This window comes from Mirounga angustirostris, unplaced genomic scaffold (assembly GCF_029215605.1).
Source record: "Mirounga angustirostris isolate CCGP_5_RB_7025 unplaced genomic scaffold, mMirAng1.0.hap1 SCAF_10, whole genome shotgun sequence".
NCBI lineage: Eukaryota > Metazoa > Chordata > Mammalia > Carnivora > Phocidae > Mirounga > Mirounga angustirostris.
The window spans coordinates 133,735,905-133,762,791 of record NW_026991718.1 but is presented as its reverse complement, the minus strand read 5'-3'; the positions used below and the strand labels follow the sequence as shown (position 1 = coordinate 133,762,791).

Below are 26,887 nucleotides of genomic sequence, written 5' to 3'. Positions count from 1 at the left end.
ATCTATTTTTGGTTTTGCTGATTTCATTATTTTCTTTTTCATTGATATCTACTTTCTATTTACTTCCTTCTATTTACTTCAATTCAGTTTGCTTATATTTTTCTAGATTATTAAGGAGGAAAAACTTTTTAAGTCCATCTTTTCCCTTTTAAGCATGTAAAGCTTTTATGTTTATATCTTTGTGCTATATTGACCCTTTTATTAGGGAATGACATTACCTCTGACAGTAATTTACAAATATCTTTATGTTTAAAGTGTTCCTGCTTTCATTAGCATGGAGGTGGGCTTTGCTTTTATATCCAGTCTGTCAGTTTTTGCTTTTTAATTGGAGTCTTTAGTCTGTTTATGTTTAATATAATTATTGATTATATTTGGTAGTTCCACCACTTTGTTTTGTTTTTTTTTTTTCTCCATTTGTCTCATCTGTTTTTGTTCCTCTGTTCTTTCCTGCCTTCTTTTGGACTAGTTGAGTAATTTTATAGTATTATATTTTAATTCCTCTGTGAGGATTTTGAAAAACTGTAGCACCCTGCAACAATGTCATTCCATTCACTCCCTCTCCTCCTCTGTGCTATTGTTTTCATATACATTATGACATACATGTCCCTTATTAACCTGGTAATACAATATTATAAATTTTGATTTAAACAATTATATCTTTTGAAGAAATTAAGAAAAGAGAAAAAATAGCCTTTTATACTCACATTTTTACCATTTTTGGTACTCTTCCTTTCTTTCCTGGATCTGAGTTTCCATCTGATATCATACTTTCAGCCTAAAGAACCTAAGTTCTTTTTTGAGCTTGATTGGCTGAGAATGAGATTTCTCTTTTTATCCAGAAATGCCTTTATTTTGCCTTCACTGTTGGCTAATAGTTTTACTGGATATTGACTTGTGGGTTGATTGGTTTGTTTTTGTTTTTTTCTGGCATCGCTTTAAAATCTCATCCTGTTGTCTTCTGGAGAAGTCAGCGGTCATGCATACTGTACTATATTTATAGCATCCTTCTTTTCTCTGCTTGCTCTTAAGATTTTTCTCTTTATCTTTGCAGAGTGAATGCTTATCCTGCTTTGCCTTTTGTGAAGTCCTTGGATTTGTGTGTTGATGCTCTTCGCCTGATTAGGGAAGTTTTGGGCTAGTGTTCCTCTGAGTACTTTTTTTCTGCACCATTCTCTTTCTCCTTTCTGTCTGGGACTCAGATTATGCAAAGTTGGGGTGCTTCCTATTGCCCCACAGGTCTTTGAGGTTCTTTTTGTTGTTTTAGTCATTTTTCTCTCTGATGTTCAGATTTGATCATTTTTATTGATCTGTCTTTAAGTTCAATGACTCTTGTCATCTCTGACCTGTTGGTAGGTCTACCCATTAGGTTTTTAATTTCAGTTATTGTACCTTTCAACTCTAGAATTTCCACTCTGACCTGTTTTATAGTTTCTGTATCTCTGTGATATAGAGATTCTTCATATGTTTTTTATGCTTACATTTTCCTCTTAATCCTTGTTATATTTATAGTAGCTTTTTAAAAGTCCTTGTGTAAGAGTTGTGACATTTGGAACATCTTGGTGTTGATTTCCGTCGAGTGCTTTTTTTCTTTATGATGGGTCACCTTTTCCTGTCAACACATAGGTAGTTATTTTTAATTGAACACCAGACATTACAAGTGATACACTGCAGAGACTCTGGATTCTGTTTTATTTCTCTAAAGTGATTTTTTTTTTTTTTCGGTACTAGATGTCTATTTCATTTTATAAAGTGCTCTAAAGTGATTTTTGATGTAGCAGGCATGTGTCTTGTCTGGTCTACACCTCCCTGCTCTCTCCTTGGTGGTAAGCAGCTGCTGAAATATCTGCTCACTTTACTTTGTTTCCGGCCACTGCTCCTTTGCTGGGTCCCCTGGGATCTTCCCCATGCATGTATATATAATTTAGCAGTCAGCCAGAGATCTCAGCAAATTGAATACACAGATTTTGGATCTATCTTCCAGATCTTTCTCATTGTAGTTCATCTTTGAAGGATAACCTCCCCTCTAGCTTCTGCCATTTGGTTGCTCTCCAGGGTCTCAAACGGTAGTTTTTAATTTTTTTTCAAGATTCTCTAATTGTTATGTGCCGGAGGGTATGTTGGACCAAGTTACTATGTTATTACCAGCAGGCTTGGTTGGTTCTTTATTATAGTTTCCATTTCTTTGATGAGATTTCCTATCTGTTCATTCAGTATGACTAGTTCATATTTTTTTTGAGCATATTTATAACAGCTGCTTTAAAGCCTTTTAAAAGTCTGCTGATGCTAACGTCTGGATCTTCTATGAGTTTGTTTCTACTGACATATTTTTCTTGTGACTATGGGTCACATTTTCCTATTTCCTCTCATGTCTATGGATTTTTTTCTAGATACCTGTTTTTTTTCAATATTAAGTTTTTAATTTTAATTCCACTGTAATTAACATACAGAGTTATATTAATTTCAGATGAACAATGTAGTGATTCAGCAATTCTATACATCAGCAATTCTATACGTTACTCAGTGTTCATCATGATAAGTGTAATGTCTATGAATTTTTTATTGCCTCTTATTAGCTTCCTGATGAAACATTGCAGAAACTCTGGATTCAGTTACTTTCTTCTGAAGAGTGTTGACTTTGTTCTAGCAAAGAGTTCAGATTCTCTTTCCTCTGTAATAGTCAGCAGCTGAAACCGCTCAGTTCCTTCTGCTTTCAAGCATTTGGCTTTTTCCTGTGAACCTTACCATCTCCTCTGTGTATGCACCGCTCCGAGTTCAGCCAAGGATTAGAGTAGTATTTGATCACAGATTTGGGGGCTCTCCCTTTTTTAGCTTGCTTGCTTGCTTCCTTCCTTCCTTCCCAGGATTTCTACCCTCACTTTTTGGCTGCTTTGGCAACCTCACTCTTTGTTCTCTTACTTTTCAAGCCAGTAAAGCTATAACTTTTGCTTGAGGTCTAGCTACACTGCATAGCCATGCAGAACAGGGGGTGTGCTTGGGCAGAAAAGCAGGAGCAATGCACATTTTACCCAGCATGGCTCCTTCTCTCAAGGATCTGCTTTCCTTCAGTTTCCACCAGCACCTGGTCACTCTCCAGTGCCTACCATTTTCTTTTTATTTTATTTATTTTATTTTAATTGCAGTATAGTTAACATACAGTGTAATGTTAGTTTCAGGTATACAACCCAGTGATTCAGCACTTCCATACAACACCCAGTGTTCATCATGACAAGTGTACTCCTTCATCCCCATCACCTATTTCCCCATCCCCCCACCTTCCTCCCCTCTGGTGACCATCAATTTGTTCTCTGTAGTTAAGAGTCTCTTTCTTGGTTTTGCCTCTCTCTCTTTTTTTTACTTTGCTCTTTTGTTTCTTAAATTCCACATATGAGTGAAATTATATGGTATTTGTTTTTCTCTAATGGACTTATTTTGCTTAGCATTATACCCTCTAGCTCCATCCATGTCATTGCAAATGGCAAGATTTCATCTTTTTTATGGCTGAGTAATATTCCATCACATATATATACATATATGTACACACACACACACACACACATACACCCACATCTTCTGTATACAGTCGTCTGTCAATGGACACTTGAGCTGCTTCCATACTTTGGCTGTTGTAAATAGTGCTGCAATAAACATAGGGGTACATGTATCCATTTGAATTAGTGTTTTTGTATTTTGGGGGTAAATTCCCCGTAGTGCAATTCCTGGGTTGCTTTTACTCTCTGACCAGTTGTGTGTCCCGCCTCAGCACTGCTGGGTTTTTAGTCATATCATTTAACCTCTTTGAGTGTTAGTGTCCCTATCTGCAAAAGTAAGGATAAATAATACCCAGGTCATAGGGTTTGGGGGAAGTAAAATGAGTTAGAACACAAAAAGTATTCATTGATGTTTCAGACATATGCTGGGTACCTGGCAAATGGCAGCTCTTGAGCTTCAGACAGACTCTTATCTGAGTAAACCTTGAGGAAAATTTGGCCTTCTGTTGATCGCATCACTTGACAAAACTCAAAAGAAGGTGTTCTGTGTTTACTTCCTGGGTATTTTGGCAATATTTTGAATATCAGCTTTTGGAATTTAATTAGTGATACGTGGTGCGATACATGTGCTTTGGTATTTCAAGTGACTCTGATTTTTCTCTCATTTATAGATAATCTGCAAACTGGCTTCCATGCTGAGCAAGAGCACAGTTGAAAGCCTGCTGCTGCCTCGATTCTGCGAATTGTGTGGTGATGGGAAGTTCTTTCAAGTCCGGAAGGTTGGGACATATAGTTTCAAAACTTGACAAATTCAAAAAGTTAGAAAATTCAAAATCGATTCCTTGGAAGTGTCCTGACTTCTTCAGTAGATGCAGGCTGGAAGAGAAATGTGACCCCTGTGACCTGTGTGAGGAAAACGTGTGAGCAGCGTTGCCCATTTTTACAGAAACTAGGGCGTGCATAGGGACCTGAGGACGAGATCCTGTGAGAGTAAGCCCGTTGCTCTTAGACACAGAAGGACCAGCTCTGGGACCTTGCTGCTTGCAGTTAGATGCCCTTGCCCTGACATGCACGGCCTTTCATGATCTGGCCTACTTTGCTCAGAACCTCTTACCTTTGCCATACCTTCCAACGCCAACCCCTGCCTTCCCCTTCCCTTTCAGTCGCTTGTTCACTTGGTTACCAGATTCTTCCTTTCAAAGGCCATTGCCACACCTCCCTCAACAGCCTCCTTGTCCTCTTCCTCCTCCTTGCTGCATAACCGGCCCTCTTCCCTCTGGTCTCTCCTCATGACGCATCGGCAAGAAGATCGGTCTCATTTACCATGCAGAGAATAGTAAGGGTCTCTTTCGCTTTATTGCTAACCAAATGCATTATGTATGGAGATCAATTAGGAGCCAGAAAGTGCTAGGATTTGGTACTGTGTTGTAAATCTTCTGTTTCCAGTGTGCTGGAGGCACCGGGCTAGCCTGTGTGGGTGGTGGGCTCGGTAAGTGCTTGTTAGGTGCCTGGCTAGAGGAGTCATTGCCCCCGAAGCTTTTGCTTGTTGGCTGTCACAATTTGGGAAGACAAAAAAGAAGCAGACAGGGGCGCCTGGGCGGCTCAGTTGGTTAAGCGACTGCCTTCAGCTCAGGTCATGATCCCAGGGTCCTGGGATCGAGCCCCACATCGGGCTCCCTGCTCCGCGGGAAGCCTTCTTCTCCCTCTCCCACTCCCCTCGCTTGTGTTCCCTCTCTCTCGCTGTGTCTCTCTCTGTCAAATGAATAAATAAAATCTTTAAAAAAAAAAAAAAGCAGACAATAACAGGTATGCCTTTTGCCTTTTTAAGGTGTGTGCTACAAATTTTGGTGATATTTGTCACGCCGTTGGACAAGAAGCCACTGAGAAATTTTTGGTATGTGAAGTTTTGCCAGTCGTAATTGCTAGTGCATTTCTTAGGGTGCTTTTAGAATTGGTTGTGAAGTTTTGTATTTATGAATCTGTTACTTTGGAATGACAGCTCAATTTTGCATTCATCAGTTCCAAATTTCTTGACTTCCGAAGCCAACGTTTTTTCATAAGCGGTAGGCAGCTGGTCCATGGAACGGCGTGGATGTCACCCCAGCCCACTTTCCTGTGGGCTTTTGCTGCTACCTCCTCACTGGTCGCTTTCCCTGGTCTCTTCTCACTGTCTAAGCCACTCTATCTGTCTCTTTTCCACTGCTCTTTCTAGAACACTGTTCTACCATCTCACTCCTGGGCTTCAAGACCAGTGGGATTTTTCTAGGTTACAGGTTAAAATCCAGACTCTTTTTGGCCTTTTGGGTCCCCTCATCAGTGCCTTTCCTGCCTCACCTCCAGCTGCCTTCCTCAAGTCTGAACACTGTCCCGGCCTGGGCAGGTCTCACCTTTGGCCATGCATCTGACTCATGGGATGGGCAGGGAGGCGGGGAGGCAGGTAAGGCCCAGGGGTCTGCATTTCTGATAAATCCCCTCATGATTCTGATGCACAGCAGGGCAGAGAACCACTTCACTAGCCAGTGGGTGGCTTTTCAGCTCCCTTGAGGCTTTCTGCTTTTCCCCCTTCCACACCTCTGCTCATTACTGCCCCTCTCTTTCCAGTGTCTTCCCCACCTGGTGGGACCCAACTCACACTTCAAACCCAGCTTGAATGTGCATATGCCTCTGTCAAGTCCTCTCCTTGTCTAGACTCACCTACCCACTGTGCCAGAGAGAATTAATTTCTCCCTTTTCAGCATCCCCATAACATTTTGCTCAGAGTACATGCGTGTCTCTTATCACACCTCATTATAGTTTTGCTGATGTGGGATCTTCACCCTATCATGTTCAGCTCTGTTTCCCTGGTGCCTATGCAGAACTATGCTAAATAAGTGCTTGCCACTTTTATTTGACAGGATATCCAACCTGTATTTTTATTTGACTTTTACTGGACAGGATTTTTATTGGACAGGATATCTAACCTGTGTGGTTAGAATTTAACCTCAAAAAAGTATACTCTTTAAATTGATTTTTAAATTTAAGTTCAGAAGCTCATTTTATTTTATTTCAAGTGCAAGCCATGTCAGCATAGTTCTGACCCCAAAATAATTTTTAGTGGGCTGTCGTTCTGAATGTACAGCAACTGTTGTCTTCTACTTAATGTATCTGAATGAAGAACAGCAGTGACCAACATACTAACCTTCCTGTGGGCGGATATTTCCATGATCATATATTCCCATTTGTGGGGCATTTTGGCTGATTATTTTACATTAAGATATAAAAAACAGAGCCTCATTTTTAAAGGATAAATTTTATTTATTATTTTTTAGAGAAAGAGCACAGGAGCAGGGGGAATGGGCAGAGGGAGAGGGAGAGAGAGAATCTTAAGCAGGCTGCATGCCCAGTGCAGAGCCTGATGCCCCACTCGATCTCATGACCCTGAGATCATGACCTGAGCCGAAATCAAGAGTCAGATTTTTTTTTTTAAAGATTTTATTTATTTATTTGATAGAGAGAGACACAGCAGGAGAGGGAACACAAGCAGGGGGAGTGGGAGAGGGAGAAGCAGGCTTCCCGCCGAGCAGGGAGCCCGATGTGGGGCTCGATCCCAGAACCCTGGGATCATGACCTGAGCCGAAGGCAGATGCTTAACGACTGAGCCACCCAGGCGCCCCAAGAGTCAGATGTTTAACCGACTGAGGCACCCAGGCGCCCCATTAAAGGATAAATTTTAAAAGACGATGTGATCATGACCTTCATACAGATGGAAAGCGAACATGCCAAAGATTTGATTTAAGTCATTTATTCACGAGGGAAACAGTAAGGTACAATACCTGGCTTAATGGAGAACTCAAAGTACCACACATGTATGGTCAGACCAGAGGATACTGAAGTGACCTTGCAAGGGGATTCAAAATTGCTCAGCATCCAGGGTGATAATCAGGTGCATTCCACTGGACACAATTTGCATTTCTGTGAACAGGAATTATTTGCATTACTATCGGTTTTTAACAATATACCTCCTATCACTAAAAGACCCTAGTTAAAGATCGTAATACCTGGATGGGTGAGCTAGTTGGGATATGCACTCAATTTCAAGGTCATTTCACAATTTTTCTCTATATAATTCACATAGCTATGTGAATATTAGTCATTCTGCCTTTTAACCAAGTCATTTACTAGAATTAAGAGGTAAAGGAAATGTTTCTTTATTTTTCTTACCATAATTTCTCTTTGTCTCAAATGATTCCTTTTAGACTAGTATATATTTCCCTCTTCTTGGTCGTTAATTTATGGCTGTGCCTTAATTACGTCATTAAAAAAGGTTCTGCCGTTCCTCAGGGTAGCCAAGTTTGAGTAGCATGGTTTTATTTGCTTTGGTAGATCCCAAAATTTTTTGAGCTCTGCTCAGATAATGTTTGGGGGATGCGAAAAGCCTGCGCAGAGTGCTTCATGGCGGTGTCCTACAGCGCGTCCCCCGAGGTCCGCAGAGCCCAGCTGTCACCCCTCTTCATCAAGCTCATCAGCGACCCCTGCCGATGGGTAAGTGCGGGCAGCTCGGCCGCGTGGGCCACCAGCCGCAGCTCGCTGACTGGCCTCATCTTGGCCTCTGGACTTGTGACTATGTATTTTGTCTTTTCGGTTCCTGATTGGCTTACTTAGACCTCGTGGGGATTAGAGCACTTGAAATCTCCAAAGCTTGGGTGCCTGTGAAGAAGGGGGCACACGCCCTAACATTTGTAGTGACCGGACATCATAGGGCTGAGGAGTGAGAAGGGAAACACTCAGTGGAGAGTGACCTTTGCTGTTACTCTCACAAACACGCCTGTCATGATTCATACGGTCTGGTCAGGTGCTTTATGAAGTCTGGACTTGCTTGATGTGGAATTAAAATTCTAGAAGAATAAAAACTGCGTGATGGTACTAAAGTTCTCCTTATTTCTGTTGAAAAGAGTCGATTTGGAATTTGGAGAACGCCTTAGAAAGCAGTAAATCTGCTTGGACCTAATTCGGCGGACAGCGACCAGCTTGGTGGTTGGCCAGCTGCCCGGCCTGGGTCACACCTGGCCGACGCCACATTCACCGCGCTGTGCTCTCTGTTTGCAGGTGCGCCAGGCTGCCTTCCAGTCCCTGGGCCCCTTCATTTCCACCTTTGCGAACCCCTCCAGGGCCGGCCTCTATATTCGAGAAGACGGCACCCTGAGCATCCGACCACCAGCTCGGGATTTGGACTCTGCTCTCGCCTACGGGTCACCCCGTGCGGGCAGTTGTGGTAACACTTCCTCAGCCTGGTGAGCTCTGAGCGGGATAATTCCCAGGGCCCGCGCTTCACCTTAAGTGTCTACCTAAAATTTTAGCAATTATCTTGTCTGGAGTTTTAGTAACAGTGACCTTCTGGGCAAGATGGAATATTAGAGCTTTAATTATGTAAAGAAGCAAAAGTAATTGCAATAATGATTTTGAAACATGACTACTGGGTTATAAATAATGAAGCTACTGTGTCTCCTAAATTTAGATAAAATATTCATTGAGAGGAGTGATTAAATAACCTATAAAGAAAATTTTCTCTTACTTTTTGATTAATGAAGTTCTTTGGATAATTTACGTAGGGAAGATGTGAGGTCTCCCAAATGTCTGTTTGTACCATGCAGTGTTACATGCCCATAAATATAGGATGTTACCTGCACGTACAGGTGACAGTCCTGACCCACCACTAGTGGACGCCATCCTGCCTTTCTAGTAAGTTCTAGTGATTGATCTTGGAGTTTCTCATCTTTCCTCGGAGGCCGATGGGTACACACCAACCAGACCATTCGAGGTCGTTGGTAAGCGTCTCTCCCCTGCTAGCATCACGCGGGAGCAGGAGAGTGATACTTTACATCTCGGAGAGTACATGTCCTTTTTACCACTGGTGCATCCTTCCCTCCATCTGTCTCCGTCAAAATTCACTGAGCTCCTGCTCTGTGTCCGGCCTGTGTGCAGCACCTTCCTGCTCAGGACTCCCCCAGTGGTTTCGGGGGCTTTTGTGCCCCGGTGGCTGCCCCCTGGTGGAGGTACTGGCGAGCAGTGAGTGCGTGCAGTCTGCCCACTGAGGGCGTGTCAGCAGAAGCCAGGGCTCATCCACCACTTGAGTAGAATGGAGGAATCGGCTGAACTGTGTGAGACATTTTCAGCACACATAATACTCCCAGGTGGGCAGAGGGGGATGATTGGACCTTTTATGCTCTTGTGAGCTTATGAGCTTCTGGCCCTGGGAGACACAGGAGGTCGGGCGGCCAGCTAGAGGAGGACCGGGCTTGGGAGGACGTGGAGCTCACGTTTTCCCATTTTACTTCCAGTCCATTACATGGCGCTAAAAGTACTCCCCTCAATCTTCCCCTAGTTCCACGAAGCTGGTACACACGGAGCCGGACCTGCCCACGGAGGGCGCATCAACAGGAACCAGCGATCTCCTGCACAGCAGTAGCTCCTCTGGTGGCCTCATGGCAAACTCAGTGGAAGATTCTGCCTTGCCTGGAGCTGAGTCAGCCAGGCTTTCCCCGGAGGCCGGTGCCTCCCTGAAGCTCCTTGATGGGGACAACCTCCCCATCCACTGCCACCCTGGACTGGGCTACTCTACCTGCCCAGAGAGTCCTGAGGATGTATTCAGTAATTTCCTTTATTGGCGAACTCCTCTCCCTGACATAAGCAAGGACCTAGAGCTATTGCTGAGTGAGGCTGGGCCCCAGGAAAAGGGCTGCAGCAGGCCCGAGACCGTGCACCACAGCTGTGTGGCCCGGAGCGAGATTCAGAAAGTCCTCGATAGTCTGCAGGAGCATCTGATGAATGATCCGGATGTTCAAGGTAAACGTTGTCTGTTGTGATTAAAGAGAAAACAGGGTGTCTCTGGGTTGGGCGTTAGCCAGGCCTGTGTGTCGCTGCGCCTGTGTGTGTGTGTGTGTGTGTGTGTGTGTGCGCGCGTGCTCACTTCATGTCCACTGTGCACAGATGGCCAGGAGAGGGTCTCAGCCTCAGCACTGCCAGAGCCCTGGGGACCTCTGTGCAGGGCCCCGCTAGGGTTCTGCCTCCTTGTTTTGCAGCTGTGCAAGGCTGAAGGCAGCCCTAATAGAAAGGCAGAGTTTGTGGGCATATCTATAACAGTGGAAATTTTATTAGCTGCTTGGATGCTGTTACATCATTTTCCACGTTATAGTGCTTTTTCTCGTTATTAACAGCTAAGGATGGTGCTCCTTTTGGAGCTTATTAACTCGGCCCTTAGCCAAACTTTAAGGTTTTTGTCTTTGTACAGCAAGGGAAAGTACAACTTCTTCTTTGGGGTGTTTTTCATGTTATGACTAGTGCTCCCACTGAGCATCTGATCTGGGAGCCGGGCCTCGCGATCCATATCCATTATCATGCCTCTTCTTGCTCTAAACAGTGCTATATTTGTATTCTTCCTTGGGTTGGGGAGATTGGGAAAAACAACACTTGCTGCTGTTGCCGGGCAAAGATTTGTGAAGCTTTCGGGAAAGGAAATGTGAAAATCCAGTTAGCCCTGTGATTATTCTTTCTCTTTAAATTTATAAAGGAAATTAAGTCAATGTTTGCCAAAGGAATGAGCACATGTAACATATCACTTCTAATAGCTATAGACAAAGGTTTTGGTTTCTGGTTTTGGAAACCGCATTTCTAGAGCAGCATTCGTCTCAGTGGTGGGCCCTGGGCTGGGTGCTGGGCAGCAGTGACGGGCACACGGTCTCGTGGAGGGGGCTCTGTAAGCCACCCTTGGTACAGGGTGTGGCCGGGGCCGGGCCGGGAGGCGGTGGGACGTGCTGTGGCAGCACAGGGCAGGACCCCTGGGGCCAGAGGAGATGTCTGGGAGAAGACCTTGCAGAGGGAGTGGCATTTCATGTGGGCCCCAAAAGACGACAGCTCGGAACCCACCATGCAGAGAAGTGGGGAGGGATGTGTCAGAGGGTTCTTTCCAGTCCCTTGAAATCGTTTGTAAAATTTTGCGCATACGTGTGTGCCTCATTTTCATAGCTTTCATCAGAGCTCAGAGGGATCTGTGACCCTGAAAGTTTCAGAAATAAACGACACACTGGGGACTTGTAGACTGGCTGCAGCTGGAAACATGACTTGGGCCATTGCGAAGGGCCTGATGGGTTACACTAAGGAGGTGGGACCTTGTCCTGGGCCGAGTGGGGAGCCAGCTATGAGCTCTAAACATTTTAATGAATCTTGAGGTCTATTGAATTTACCTCGTAGAAAACAGGATGTAGGAACTATTGTGTGTATGTGTGTGTGTTTGGAGGTTGGGGACATGCACATCAGATTGTTTTTACAGAAAGGTGTGTGAAATATGTCATTTCTGCTGTTAGGAGGGTCTCAAGCAGTCATGCTGTGGACAAATGAATAGTCCTTGGGGCTTGGTGAGCAAGATCTGTACTCATCTGTGTGTACGGAGATGGATCGATTTCTGTGCATTGGGCGGGAGGTGCGGAGAAGGCAGCAATCCTCCTTTATACATGGGGGAGCAGGACCCCCTCACCGAGTAGGTGGACCTCCCAGACACTGGCCTTCAGGAACAGTGTGTTGTCTTTCTGTGAGAGATGATGGAAGCAAACTCTAATTGTCTTCATTGAGGCGTTTCGAGTTCAGATTTGATGCTCTGTGCATGGCTGGCGTTTAGTTGGAATAGTTAAAGTTAATGGCCCTAAATATCACCACCTCCCCAAGAGCTCATTCTGGGACTCCAGAGCATGCTTACTGCAGGGACAGATGTGTGGAAGGTGTGCACGTGTGTGGTGTGCCTGCATCCAGACTGTCTTGTTGTGAAGATCCTTCTCAAGTGAATCCCTACAAATCAAATAAAGTTATTAAAATTCTTGGAACTTCTCTTCCTGCAGCTCAGGTCCAGGTCTTATCAGCTGCTCTGAGAGCCGCACAGCTTGACTCTGTGAATGAGCCCGAGCACCAGCCGATGGAAGGTCGGCATGAGGGGTCCGTTTCTGACCCCAGCCCTGCCTCGGACAATCAGACGGCTCTGTCGGCTTCATCATCGCAGAAGGAGCTCTCCGAGCCCAGGATATTACAAAGCACAGTAAGTGTTTGCCCTCTCCCTCTGCCCAGACGATGTGACAGAAATCACAAAGCTGCATTTTCTTTTATTAATATATCCTGGCAGAGATGATAAATAGCAAATTTAATTTTATTCTTAAGGTCATGTTTTGGATAACTAGACAACCAATCAATCAGGTGATTGATAACCCTGACTCTCCTCCACAAAAACAGGAGAGGAGAGACCAACGAGTACCTTCCCTCTTCTCCAAAGATGTCGAGTCTCAGTTCTTTGTGGGGATTAACCATCTAAGTGCCCGATTTCACTGCTGTTTTACAGCTTTTAGTCATAATAGCACAAGGTGGGTTCCGCGGCTCCTAGAACTGAAAGCCGGCCTCGGCCTCAGCAGGCGGACCACCGCGTCAGGCCCTCGCTCTGGAGACGCTCTTTGGGCACATGGTCACCCCAGTAGTGATACTGGCCTGCTGTTTCTTGGAGGAGAGACTTGGAAAAGCCAGCGGCTCAGTGGCTTTTATCCCGCAACCTGGAACTAGCCCCCGTGAGACACATCCAGGGAGAGGAGGGGCCCACAACTCTCTCGCACTTGAAGTCTCCCTAGCTTTCCAGCTCTCGAGGGGTTGGGAGGCTCTGATGCCTTCCTCACTCCTAGTGACTTGCTCTGACCACTTTGAGCTGGGGTCCTTCCCAGGTGGGGGCGAGGCTAGAGAATTAAAATCAGGGTGGGGTCCAAGATCATAAAGTCCTGGGCATGTTGGCATCTCCTCACTTCCTGTGCCATGATGGATCATCTCTTCCAGCCCGTGGTCTTGAAGGCCAGAGTACCAATTGCTCCACCATCCATACAGTGGATAATTCTATCTTAGCAACCAAATGAACTTACCACCTCCCTTCCCCTCTAGGCCTGTTCCAATAAAACAAAACAAAAGACCCACTTAAAAGCCTGAATATAAAGTGTTTAGGAGTTGCTGACAGTTGTCTTCGATTAGTAAGAAATGAGGGGATATCCTATTTTGCTGGTTTGTTTTCAGAAATAGGCAAGAAAATGGTTGTTGTTACCCGTGCTGCCTGGAATATGGAAATCACATGTTAGGTAGAAAGGCGTGGCCACGTCTACTGTGGCGGAGACCTGATCGGACTGGGGCTTCTTTGTCACGTGCAGAAGTGAGAGAAAGGGAAACGAACAGATTCCTCCAAGTTGGCTCTGTTGCATGAAGGATTTTGAAGGGCTGGTGCAAGCAGACCTTTGGTTTATGTTGTGGGATGTCAGGGCTCTTGAATTTGCAGCTTGATTCTTAGGTTCCACTGTGATCAGTCAGGATGCATCCAGTTGCAAAAGAAGGAAAAGGGACCAAAAAACTCTGAGAGCTTAAATGATAAGGATGGTGTTGTCTCGTAGAGACGACAGAAGAGCGGCTGAGGCCAGGGGGCTGGTTAACTCGGCTCCTTGACGTTGACCCTGCTCCCTGCTTCTACCCTGCCTTCTTAGTGCATCATCTGAGTTGCGCGATGCCCTGGGCAGGGCGGGGAGGGGAGGTGTGTTGCTTCTCACCTGTGTCTTTTGGCTGCCAGGTGGTTCTCTGGGGGGATGACCTCACAATGCCTTTGGAGGTGGCTTTGGCCTGTGGTAGTGTACTTAACCATAACGTGGCTCCTGGAGTAAGTGCTGTTCATGCCAACTGCACTGAAGACTTTGGAACCAGGTTAACTCCCGAAAGAAGAATAATGATTTATTACACATTAATATATATGAATTTATGAACTTGGAGAAATTGAGGTCTTAGGTTATCATGCCAAAATATTTGTTTTATCCTGTCCTCTATTAAAATAAGCACTATATTTCAGTGAAAATCTTGGGAATTGAAGGCCGTGGTAGTGTGCCTCCGAGCAAACGAAGCATCTATCGGTGTATTAATCGACTTTCCTGGATCATATATTGAGCTGATTTGTCAGGATCCATTAAGCTGGTAGACAGTATGACATTTCAAGTGCACGTGGGAGCCCATGTGACGGGTGGAGGAGAAGGTCAGGTCCATCTCCGCTAATGTAATCAATGATCAGAGACCAATATGTCACTGTTGAGTGTTCGTGCTCATTTTAATTCTTAACCTACTGTAAAGGTTCATCAGCAAACATTAGAAGTGTTTGTACATGTGAAAATCGAGGATAGTTTTCCAGGTAAATACTCCTTTATCGGCCACGCCTTCCCCCAAATTAGACAGGTCTTCTCCTTGCCTGTCCATCCGCCCTGACGGGTCCACATTGCTGCACATCTCCAGCTCCCAAGAAGTACTGGACGTGCTTGCTCGCCCTGCCGTCTGGGGTGGTCTCTGTCTTAATCGTGTGACTCTTAAAAGGGGGTTGGTTAACCACCCTGGGACGCTGGGGCTTAAAGAATGGTCAGTGCAGACTCAAGTGGTCGCTCCTCATGGACATTCAGCCTGTCTTCTTTAAGGGCCTCAAGCAGTCTTGAGATGAAAATGCATGATATCTGTTTGCCTTGGCCCTTAAAATCACTGACCATGTCATCTATACCTGTGCAGATGTCTTTTTTAACATCTGGAGAGAGACCCCTGACTTGTCATTTCCAGCACTGAAAGACGATTCTTTGAAGGGGAATGGTAGGATGGCTCTCTGTTTGGGGTAAGTTGCTAACGTGTCCAATCAACTCTGCAGGACCCGGGCAAACCCTGCAGTGGGGCCGTTGACCAGCTGGAGATGGAGCAGAGGCATCTCCCTGCCCCACTTGAGGAGAATAAATCTAAATTACAGGTTTGTTCCTTGAAAAGAAAAGCAGCTCAAAACGTCACCTTTTCTGGGAGTCAAATTTAAGAATGGCCATGGGAACCAGATATTTTTCTTCCGTCAATATTAATGACATAGCTTCACTCGTTTGTGTTGCTACAATTTCCTAACTTATTAAAAAACAAATTCTAAAGGAGTACTAAAGTCTCTTTTGAACAATCTAGAATAGTATTTTAATAAAACAAGTCAAATAGGAGGAAAAACCTGACATCTGTACATTAGCGTTTAGTGTCTATTTATACAAGTCATATCAGGGTTTTTTTTGTTGTTGTCTGAAAAGGTTTTGACAGATTCTTTGATTGACCTGTGTTTGTCTTTGTTCTGTCTTGTGGCTAGGCTCTTGTGCTATGTAAGAACTCTTAAATGTTTTAAATTATCATATCCCCTTGTCCTGACGGAAGAGAAGGTAAATGAGTGATGTCATAGGAAGGCGCTGTCCCGTCAGTTGGAAAAAGCTAGTGACAGTTGGCGTGTCCGGGCCGGGGCTCTAGGTGCTGGGCAGCTACAAGGGAAGAGTGTTTCCATTTTCAAGAGCTGTGTGCATCAGGCTAACCAAATCTTGGTGCCCACACTGTTCTCTGGGATATCAAATGTTAGACGAATTGGGAAAAGATTAGTGTGGGCCTTGCTTTAGCATCGTTCCGTCCCAGTTGAAAATTTCACCTGCAGACCAAGAAGTCCGCCAGTCCAGAGCCCCGAGCTTCTCAGAGGCCTCTTCTTCCCCTGACATCTCTGCTTTGCTGTTTTCACCCCCAAGTCCCAGACCCCTTGTTTTTCCCGAGTATTCTCCTTCTTTCCTGCAAGCATGATGGTTTCCTTTCTCTGCTGTTTCCCAGGATATAATACCTCAACCCCTGCTCGATCAGTATGTGTCGATGACCGACCCCGCTCGCGCCCAGACTGTCGACATTGACATAGCCAAACACTGCGCCTACAGCCTCCCCGGGGTGGCGCTCACCCTGGGCAGGCAAAATTGGCACTGCCTGAGAGACACGTACGAAACGCTGGCTTCCGACGTGCAGGTAAAAGGAGCCCTTTCAGAGGCACCCATGGAAATGGGGTGGCCCCTCTGCCGGGGAAGAAAAGGCGAGCACAGCGGGGCTCACTGGCCTGTATTTGCTGCGGGTGCCTTTGCCGTATTGATGGGGCTCCGATGAAATGAACCGTGGCGGCCAGCGCCCGGCAGTGTCACGTTTATTCTAGAAGCGCCGCTTAACGCTCTTGGTAACATGGCCTTGTGCTTGCTTTCTTTGGTTTGTCTGGCCTCCTGTGCACCACCAGTGGAAGGTGCGTCGGACCCTGGCCTTCTCCATCCACGAGCTGGCCGTGATTCTCGGGGACCAGCTCACAGCAGCTGACCTGGTGCCCGTCTTCAATGGATTTTTAAAGGACCTGGATGAAGTACGAATAGGAATTCTTAAACACCTGTATGATTTTCTAAAGGTAGGAAGAAGGATTACATATAAAAAACAAACCTTCCCTCTTCAAAACAATTCTTAAAGCCGGGCTGTGGAAAGTGTCCATGGACAACAGAAAGCAGCTAGTCTGGGTTTCTCCGGTTGAACTATACCATCCAGAGTCTTTACAGTGGGTGTTCTTTCAGTGATGGGTAAATATTTTTATATCTTTCCTCGTAATCTCCCTGTCCCTTGGAGCCCTAATTCTGTGGAGGATGGCAGACATGTAGCCTAGCATGCTCTGTGAGGGAGAAGGAGCCCAGGCCCCCCGGGGGTAGTGCGCAGCGTGCCCGGAGTCACCCAGGGGAAGAGCCCAGCTGAAACCCAATCTCAGTTCTGCATGAAGGGCTTTCTCTGCAAGACATTGCTGCTTCCCTGCTTGCCTTTTTAATTTTTTTTCCTAAAGGAATGATGAGTGTAAAAATAAGACTTTAAAAATGACCTAGGGAAACTAATTACTTGCACCCACATGACCACGAGCTGCCCTTGACAGACTGGGCTGCATGATGCACTGGGTTGGCTTTTCTCTCGTGGTGCCGGCATACACGAGCAGAGCCAGCTCCCCGGGAAGCAGCCGCGACGTTGTCTTCGGAACACACACATACGTGTTGTTTGCAGGCAGGAAATGATGAGAGAAGTAAGAGCTGGGGGCATGTGGAAACACACAAGCACATACACTAACCGGGGGAAAGGTTGGAAGCATTCAGGGGTCCCCGTGAGCTCTGTTCCCAGCAACGTTAATTCACAGCCACCCCGGGTGATGGATGGAGTTCAAGGCATTAGGGGAATGCCCAGTTCTTGCCGGGAACAAGTGTATAACTTCAAGTGTGATCAGACAGTATATTTGGGGTCATTTTGAGAGATTCTCTATTTTTATTTATGTATACATTTTTAAAAAATAGTTGCTTCATGAAGACAAGAGGAGAGAATATCTTTATCAGCTTCAAGAATTTGTAGTGACCGATAACAGCAGGAATTGGAGGTTTCGATATGAACTAGCAGAGTAAGTAAAACCTGTTTGGGGATATGAGAAGGCAAATTAGATGGAATAATTCTTAATTTTCCTACCTTATAATTGATTTCTAAACTAGCAGTAATAGTGTTCTTTCGGATAAAGAGATTATGTTTTTATTAAGGGATAAAGTGAATTCCAAAGCTCTAAGTTACAAATACCACGGTCTCCGGGGAGACATTCATTTTCAGATGCAGACAGGGCTCGAGTCACTGTGGAATTAGTGTGTTCTGCTGTTCTATAAGGCAATTTATTCGAACCAAATAAAAGATGAATCACCCACTCTTCAGTATTTTCCTGTTAATCGGAAGAGTTTTTGCCAGAGCTTTTCTGAACATTCTGAGTGTAGCCCTCTCTGCAGGGCACAGCGTGGTGTATGCTCTTCAGCTTCTAAAGAAAATGACGTGACAGAGACAGACACGGAAAGGTCTCACCCAGACGAGACGATTATTTGATAAAAACGTCCCCCAAGGTGGCTGCTTTCTGCACGTCATTTTGTGCGTGAAGGACTTATTTAATCCTGGCTTGTGCTGGCCGGAGAGATGTCAAAGGTGTGCCCGGTTCTAAAAGAGCTAAAGCTTTGAATAAAGAGCTAAAGTCCCCGTCCCCAGGCGTGCCACGTGCTTTGCGACGTGCTCTGCGCGGTGCCGAGTGCATCTGGTGGTGACGGTGGGCGGCCTGGTGTTAGTTTGCCCCTGCCCGGGGTTTATCTCCCCAGCTTTAGTTTTCATTTTTCTTACCCTCAACTAGAAATCTCTCAAATCATTATCTTTGCTGTAGAAATCCATCAGGCTTTTGCAGCTCTTCAGGATATGATTTGGCCGATGCCAGGGGCAAACTAAAAGATTTTCTCTTTGCTGTGATCTTTAATCATTATGCTTAATTTGAGAGATTGAGGTTTTAGTCATTATGCCGTGTTCCCAGCTTACCTTCTGAGAGAAAAACAGGCCCACGTTTTCCATGAAAGCACCGCGCCCTCTAGCGGCCGTGCGAGGGAGCTCGGCCAGGGCCGTCTCGGGCCGGGCGGACCTGCTTCCCGGGGGCCGGCGTGGGGGCCGGGGTGGGGGCCGGGGATGGGGCCAGATGTGGGGGCCGGGACCGCGGAACGGGCCCGGGGCCCGGGCTCATGGCTGGGGCTGGGGCTGGGGCCCGACTGGCCCGCTTTCCCGGGGCCAGGATCGCGACCAAGAGACCGGGCCGGGCTGACCCGCTTCCCGAGGGCCGGGGGCCGGGGGCCGGGGGCCGGGGGACCGGCACGGGGATGGGGCCGGGCCGGCAGGGCTCGCGCCGCCGACAGCGTTATCTCCGAGCTCTGGCTATCTTCCATCTCGGCCGTGGTTATTGAAGCCAGAGCCACTGATATGAATTCTGTGCGCCCCCTGACCATGATATTGGCATCATTTTTCTGAAAACTGCTTTTTGATACGAAAGTGTTCACCGGCACTCCTGGTTTCTGATTCTAACTTCCTTCCGATCTCTTTTTCATTTCCTTTCGTTGCCAGCGTGGAAGTAATGCCATTTATTTTCATACCCTTCTCCCCATCCCCATTTAGAAAACCGTGGAAGCTTTGGTGGCAGGTGTTCCCGGCCAGCCGTCTCCCGCGCGCCTGCCTTCCCTCGGAGAGAGAGCTGGCGCGCGCGGTTCTCTGCAAGCGGACCGCGCAGGGCCGCCCGCCGCCCGCCCCGGGGGCCGGGGCCGGGGCCGGGGCCGGGCGGCGCGAGGTCCCCGAGCCTTCCTGCGCCCCGGCATCTCTGGGAACTTCAGCGGCCTGGCTATTTTTACCTTATCTGATGTGCGAAGTTTTATGTGCTCTCGAACCGATAACCTCAAGTTGAAATAGTATCCCTACTCATAAATTTCTCAGCCTCTGCTTTACAAAGTTTAATTTATTTCCTTTTTGTTTGATTTGAGTGCGTGAGATGAAGAATGAAGATTTATTTTTTTTTCCACTTTCTCTTTGCGTGGTATTTCACTCAGCTTTCTGCTTTTGGCATTTCGCTGATGGAAAGCCTTGCTGGGTCTTCATTTGCCTTAATCTCCCAGCCTAGCTATTTTTGTCTGTAAGATGAAGTGAGAGTAAAGAGAAATTAGTAAGGTGTTTTTTTTTGTCCCCCCAAATAATTTTCTTTCTTTCTTTCTTTCTTTTTTAATTTCAGACAGCTGATACTCATTTTGGAACTCTATAATCCCAATGATGTTTATGATTACTTAATGCATATTGCCTTAAAGTTGTGTGCAGATAAAGTTTCTGAAGTTCGGTGGATCTCCTTCAAACTAGTAAGGAATCATGGCTTTTGTTGTTGTTGTTTGTGCTTTTTGGAAATAGGAATATTTATGTTCCTTCCATTTTAACTCCTCTATTTTCTGCTCTTGATTTTTCAGTATACCTATGAAACCAGCTTTTAAATTTTGAAATTAGGGAAATGTATTACAGTTTTAGCAATACATAACATGGTTTTTTTCTTAAGTTGTACGCTTCAGTGATAGAAATTGTAGATAAGTCATTTTATGTAAGAAACCCTTCAAACCATGGCTTAGTGTTCCTTTTAAACACAGATTGGGCTTACTCGGCAGCATGGTTTTGTAGAAAAGTAGTGAGCAAGAACTCCAATGGAGAAGAGCTGATCCTGTTTTATGTGGGCTCATACCAGTTGAATACTGGGGCGGGGGGGGGGGTTGTCACTTGAAAATACTGATTCACTAAGGTACTCTCATGCTATTACAATTTTATAAAAATGACATGTTCTGAAAGGTAATGATTTAGTTATTATGCAAGGGACCATTTTCTAAAATTTGGAATCTTAAGATTAAGAATGTTCTTTTCTAATGCCGGTCCCTTTTTAAATTTCATTTTTATGAAGGGTTTCACGTGGGTGAGTGTATGTGCATTGTCATATATTTGAACATCTTTTTTCCTTTGTGTTCTAATGATGACCGTGACAAAAATGACTCTCTCCCTTGCTTATAGATTCATTTTAAAGGTGCATAAAAATGTCTGGTTTCTGTTTGAGTAGGATTCATAATTCAAACAGATGGCAGCATTTTAAATGTGCACCTCTGATATTTTTCACAGGTGGTGGCCATTCTGCAGAAGTTCTACTCCCACAGTGAGCGCGCACTGGGGTTAAATTTCATCAGTGAGCTCATCGTAAGGTTCCGGCACTGCGCTAAGTGGGTTGGAAGGCAAGCTTTCGCTTTCATTTGTCAGGTTAGCACGGCCTGGGGGGAATCTCCCCTGGGCTTATGTTGCTGTGGACTGATATCAGATGCACCAGACACAGAATCCCAGCCCTGAAATACCAGCTGGGAATTTGGGGATCAGTGGACCGAACCCCTTTATCTCACAGGAGATTGTGATCGGCCCAGTCAGGCAGAATGATCGGCCCAGGGTTACCCCACCCATCTGTGCATTCGGCCTGTAGATGTTGACTGAATGTCTCCTGTGTGCCGGGCGTGTTCTAGAAGCTGCAGACAGAGAGTGAACAAACTCCTGCTCCGCCGGCACCTTCCATCTGGTGAGGTGAGGGCGAGGCCCAGAGCCCTGCTTCTGCCGTACCCAGTCCAGGGCTGTGGTCATCCCTGTCCCTGCCCTCAGCCAGCTGCCTGGCAGGGAAGGTGGGGTGAAGAACAGAGCAGTAGGTTAGGGCAGAGACTATTGAATCCCTCTGAAGTGAAGTTCATGTCAGCTGTGCAGCATCTCTGGTCACCCTCTCTACTTAGTGTCCTGGAAATGGTGCAGGTCAGATTGGCTGGGGCTGATGGCTGCCATTTCTTGGACGCCTCTGTATGCCAGGTAGTTCATCATACATACATCTGATCCTCGGCAGTTAAGATCGGCCGTGTATCAAGCATGTCACACCCATGTACTTTCAGACCAGTTGTTTAAGGTGAAGCAGCTGAAGCCCAGAGAGGTTAAGTAACTTGATCAAGAGCACACAGGAAGTGTTAACACCGTGATTTTTTTTTTTTTCTGCTAACGTGTTATTTAAAAAGTTTTAGCCTTTCCCCTTGCACATTTTCAAGCATGTACAAAGGTGGAGGGAATAGTATGGACTCTCCATGAACCTGTCACCCAGCTTTGTCAATATTACAGTAAAGCTGTAATTGGACTCTGGCTGACCCTCATACCCAGTTCCCCCACCAAAGGACTCACCAGGGCCCCCTGTTGGGCTGGCGGGGCATCACAGGGTACTTTCATGGTCTGCTTTGAAAAGGGCAGTGGGTGGCTGAGTGAAGTGCCAGATTCACAACCACAGGCCTGACGCCACAGACTTCTGTGAGGAAGAAGCCAATCCTGTAAATGAGGGATTGGGCTCAGTCCATAAGTCCATATCAGTCTTGGTAAATGAGTTTTTTTTTTTTTTAAGGTTTTATTTATTTATTTGACAGAGACACAGTGAGAGAGGGAACACAAACGAGTGGGAGAGGGAGAAGCAGGCTTCCCGCAGCGCAGGGAGCCCAATGCAGGGCTCAGTCCCAGGACCCTGGGATCATGACCTGAGCCAAAGGCAGACGCTTAGCGACTGAGCCACCCAGGCGCCCCTAAATGAGATATCTTTGCTTTTGTCTTTTAATTCTTGATCTGAGACTTAGAAAATCCATGATGAGACAAAAGGAAAAAAACACCCACTAATTTTCTTCAGGAAAAATCAGTGTGTATGCGCTTTCACGAATTATTAATAAGATTTAGAAAACCCACGACAAGACAGACAAAAGGAAGGGGGGGTCACTTGATGGTTATTTCAATGCTGCTCGGGGGAGCGAGCCTGACCTGGGGGCTGAGGGCCCACGCTGCAGAGGGGGACGAGCTGCTGCCTCTGCCTGGCCTCGCATGTGCCCAGCACCTGGGAAACACTTACTGGACACCTACAGCTCTTGTCACCCTGTCGCGGGAAGGTGTGCAGGATTTAGAATCCACACGCCTGGTTTGGACTCCCCCCCCCCCCCCCCCCCCCGTCGCTGGTGCTCATTGACTAGGAGACCTGCGGTGGCCCCACACCAGACCACAGTTTCCTCCCCTGTAAAACTGGGCTCACTCTGGCTTCCATGGCTGGCCGGGAGCTGTAGGCCTCTGTCAGCGGAGTGGCAGTGTGCCTGCCGAGGCAGCATTTGTCAGGTGTTCACAGAGGGGGCCGGGCCTGCATGGGAGTCTGGGGCTGGCTGGCACTAGACAGGCCTGGCGCCGGCCCTCAGAACCCGAATTCTGGTGAGTAACAGAGGGGAGGGCCCTCAGCCTTCATTGGTGGGCGCTTTGCTAGATTCTTTGCAAAAATGATCTGCCATCCCCCTCCCACCCCTACTTCCCCATTTTACAGGTGGGGAAACCAAGGCCCAGAAAGGTGAAGCCACTCACTCCAGGCCATGAAGCTAGTAAGTGACCAAGTTAGGTTTGAAGCTAGGCCTGTCTGACTCAGAATCCTTTATTTTCTTCACCAAATTTTATACCACCTATAACCCAGTCCTTGGTGAGGACTTAGAAATTGTTAACTGTGTTTCTAACCAAATTCAGTGGTTGAGATTTTAAGATTCAGACACACACACACACACACACACCTCAGACCAGCAGACCCCGAAATTACTTCTTTGGAATTGTGGAAGGGTGTTTTTAGAAGAAACCTGCTGACCACTGTGGAAAAGTATCAATTCTTTGGCTGTGGCTTTCTCTTGTGGCAGGCGGTGGTGAACGAGGAGTGCATCCCTGTGGACCAGTTTGTTGAACACTTGCTCCCCAGCCTTTTAAGCCTTGCCTCAGATCCTGTGCCAAATGTGAGGGTTCTGCTGGCCAAAGCTCTGCGTCAGACGCTGTTGGAAAAGGGTATGTGGACCGTTTTTCCGAACTTACACAGTTTAAAGTTCACCAAGCAGCAACTATAGTCTTCCTCTTCAGAAACTTGTCTGATCTCATACTTCGGACATTATATAAATTGATGTATTAACTTTTATGCAGAATATTTTGTTATTTATAAAATGGTGGTTTAGTTTTCACATTTAATGAGCTTCATGGTAAAATGCAGAACTTCACAGTCTTCTAGAAATGGGGGAAACTTTTGTAAACGTTGAGTTATGACACAGACATTATGAAAGGCAGCCAACGTAAGCCTTCGTTACGGTGAGGTTTGCAGCCTATTACTACGTCCTGAATAGGACGTGACGCAGCATTGCATCCCTTGGACGGCAAGTTCGCACCTGCACCACGTGCGGAGCCGACCCCTTCCAGCCGGTCCCGGCAAGTGCCTGTCTTCCCGCCGCGCCCCCAGCCCCGCCCCGCCCTGCCAGCCGCCTGTTCCCCTCCCTGCCAGCCACACACTGGCCGTTCTTTGGTAGTGGAGGGAAGGAAAGATGACATGCAAAGTTTTTAAACTATAATTTAAAAAATACGCATAGCCGTTCTTGGGAGTCCATCTTCGAAATTGAGGAAGTTACTCCTTGACGAAAGCAGTCTTGTTATCATTCCGAAGGCCTTACGTATGTGGTTACTCTGTGAAGTGATTTATTGTCCTGAGGTGTGGTTTAAACCCCCCCCAGCACTCGAGTCTGTTTCGGAGCCCAGTTCAAGGCGCATGTGAGCCAAACTACCGTTTTCTCTCTTTAGCGTACCTGAGAAATGCCGGTAACCCTCATCTTCAAGTCGTTGAAGAGACCGTCCTGGCTCTGCAGTCAGACCGGGACCCAGATGTGTCCTTTTTTGCCACCCTGGAACCAAAGCGGCGGAGCACCGCAGACAGGCCTGTGCTGGCAGAACGGAATTAGCCGCCCTGGGATCCCGCGCGCCGCGGCCACGTTGTTCGTGGCCACGTACCTCTCACCCCCGCTTGTCAGGGGTCTGACTGTGCCACACCTTCCGAGGGAAGAAAGATTTCTGAAACTTTGAGGGTGGGCACTCAAATGACCCCTTTCCCATCCGCCGCCCCAGGGACTGCACCTGGGACGGGCACCACCCTCTGCGCCCCTGCCTGCTGATCGGGATGCCCGCGACAAGGCTGTAGCCCCAGGTGGCTAGCTGGGCACGGGGGTCTCCCCATAGCATCAGATCGCCTTCTCCATGACAGACTGACTATACTGTTTAAAGCCCCCTTCCTCCCAAAATAAAGTAGTTTATTAGGAGCTTTTAAGTCTTTAAGAGACTTGCATATTTGGCTTCCCTCATGCTTTCCTGTAAAATATAGTTTATGGTATTACATTTTATTTTTAACTGAAATAATGTACATATGTAAATAACTCCTGACAGGAAGAAAATATATTAATGTAATATTAGCCTCCTATCAGTGAACAGAACAAATACATCATTTAAATTTATGCTCCACTTTGAAGTGCTGCAAATATAGCCCAATTTGTTTACTTTTGGAAAATGTGATAGTTAAGGAAATGTACTAAAGAATGATTTATGGCAGTCTTTCTAATGCTGTACTTTTGTATAAACTGTACTTGGAACTTTTCCTCAGGCACTTGTCCCTCCCCTTCTTGCGGTGACTGTATTCATAAAGCTGTACTGGCCTTTGACAGAGGCAGAAAGTAGAAAGATTTTTCATTCTTACATGGATTTATTATCCTATGTTTAAGAATGCAGGAGGGAAATTGATCATTGGGATGCACGGACACTGACTTTATAGCTAATGCTTTAGAATCTTTAACAGACTAGGAACCCACAGTTCTGATCAGTCCATATACTTGTCAGGGATTTGGGAGTTAAATTATGACACTCTTCAATTTGACTTAAGTACACCGAATTTAGATTTCATGCTTTTAAAATTTAGACTAAGATGCTCTAGAACTTAAACAGGGCTTTTGTGAATAATTTGAGATTCTATAAACGTTTCATTAAGTTCTGTATAACATGTAGGCTCATGTTATTTTTCTTGCTTCTATTTTTAATCTTCTTGCAAGCAGGCATAAAGGAAGGAAGGAGTGGCCCATTTGGGGTTCAAGAGCTGGCCGCAAAGGGCATGTTGCTATTGCCATTCTTTCCTTGGATCTTTTTCTTGTCTGTCTTGTCTTTTCTTTCTCCCTTTTTTAAAAATAAAATTTCTGGAGCTATATATTGAATTTCCTGGTGTACAGGATGTTGTCCCCCTCCCCCAAATTCCACTGAGCTGATTCTTTAAAAAGAAAGGAAGGAATCTATACTGTGCCAAAGAAAATAAGGTACATGTGTGAGAATTTCAAATTGTAACCCAGGGTAGCATTTGGGCAACTCCAGCAGAGCGTGAGCTAATAAATTGTGGAGGCTACGTATTAAGAGAAACAAAAATCAATCAGTCCATTTTGTGTTCAATACTTGCCTAACGTAAATAGATGGAGACATTGTTTTGCTTCAGTAACAAACAATTTTTAATTTTTTTATTGTCTAGAAATTGCGATTGTCATATTGTTAAAATCTGTTGACCTGGCAACAAGTAGAATTATTCACCTGGAATTTTGTATTCTGTGCAGAGCTTCACTTTCCATTAAGGAAAAAAAAAATAACCTCAGTCTGTGTTGTGATGTGTACAATTTGCATGCTGAAACAAATGTGCTTGTAGAGACTCTGGTAAAAAAATCCAACCTTAAAAAGTTCAGCTTATACACTAAAAATGGTCTATAACTTAATATGAATGCCTTTCCAGTGCAAAGTTTTGTTTTTGTTTTTTTTTAAGACTGTAATGTCTCTGCAAAAAGTATGTTTAAGGCTCACATTTTATTCTTCTTTTGTAACAACTGAGATTTTTCTGATGTGGTTCTGCCCCCTTCCTCGCCTTCCTTTCTCTCGTGCTCCTTCCCCCATCACTACAGCTCTTTGTGTATTAATTGTTCCTAGGTGTGGGGTGCTGAGTGTTTGTGATTTGATCATCACACGTAAGCTTCCTGTGTACTTGAACACTCTGCCTCCTCTTGGGTGAATTAATGGAAAAGCACGAGATGGGTTTCTCACAGATGGAGCTCCCTTGAAAGGCATCTTAACAATGGAGCCGGCTCAGCCGCGCGCCAAGTGGACGTTTCCCCCTTGCTGAGTGTTTTCATCAGCACCTTTCTCCCTCGGAGAATTCGAGAGCGTTTTCAGAACTGATGGGTTTGCATGGGGCTCTGCAGACCCTCACGAAGGCCCGGCTC

General features: G+C 45.9%; 1 protein-coding gene across 6 annotated transcripts in view; it reads left to right on the top strand.

Moving 5' to 3' along the window:
- The window catches only part of LOC123851920 (serine/threonine-protein phosphatase 4 regulatory subunit 1-like), an 81,896-nt gene extending 55,487 nt beyond the window's left edge, over window positions 1-26,409 (top strand). For 2 of the 6 annotated variants that reach the window (XM_064573395.1, XM_045885998.2), the window contains 14 exons: window positions 4,160-4,267; window positions 5,317-5,382; window positions 7,851-8,009; window positions 8,574-8,758; window positions 9,850-10,310; window positions 12,356-12,549; window positions 15,202-15,297; window positions 16,167-16,352; window positions 16,612-16,773; window positions 17,690-17,790; window positions 19,957-20,077; window positions 20,874-21,008; window positions 23,474-23,615; window positions 24,393-26,409. In XM_064573395.1, coding sequence (XP_064429465.1) covers window positions 4,160-4,267; window positions 5,317-5,382; window positions 7,851-8,009; window positions 8,574-8,758; window positions 9,850-10,310; window positions 12,356-12,549; window positions 15,202-15,297; window positions 16,167-16,352; window positions 16,612-16,773; window positions 17,690-17,790; window positions 19,957-20,077; window positions 20,874-21,008; window positions 23,474-23,615; window positions 24,393-24,550 — 2,274 coding nt within the window. In that variant the 3' untranslated portion in view covers window positions 24,551-26,409. Of the gene's footprint in view, window positions 1-4,159; window positions 4,268-5,316; window positions 5,383-7,850; window positions 8,010-8,573; window positions 8,759-9,849; window positions 10,311-12,355; window positions 12,550-15,201; window positions 15,298-16,166; window positions 16,353-16,611; window positions 16,774-17,689; window positions 17,791-19,956; window positions 20,078-20,873; window positions 21,009-23,473; window positions 23,616-24,392 lie in introns of those variants that run through there. The other 4 variants (XM_064573393.1, XM_064573396.1, XM_064573394.1 and 1 more) reach the window with 4 other exon arrangements.
- The last annotated feature ends 478 nt before the right edge of the window (window positions 26,410-26,887 follow it).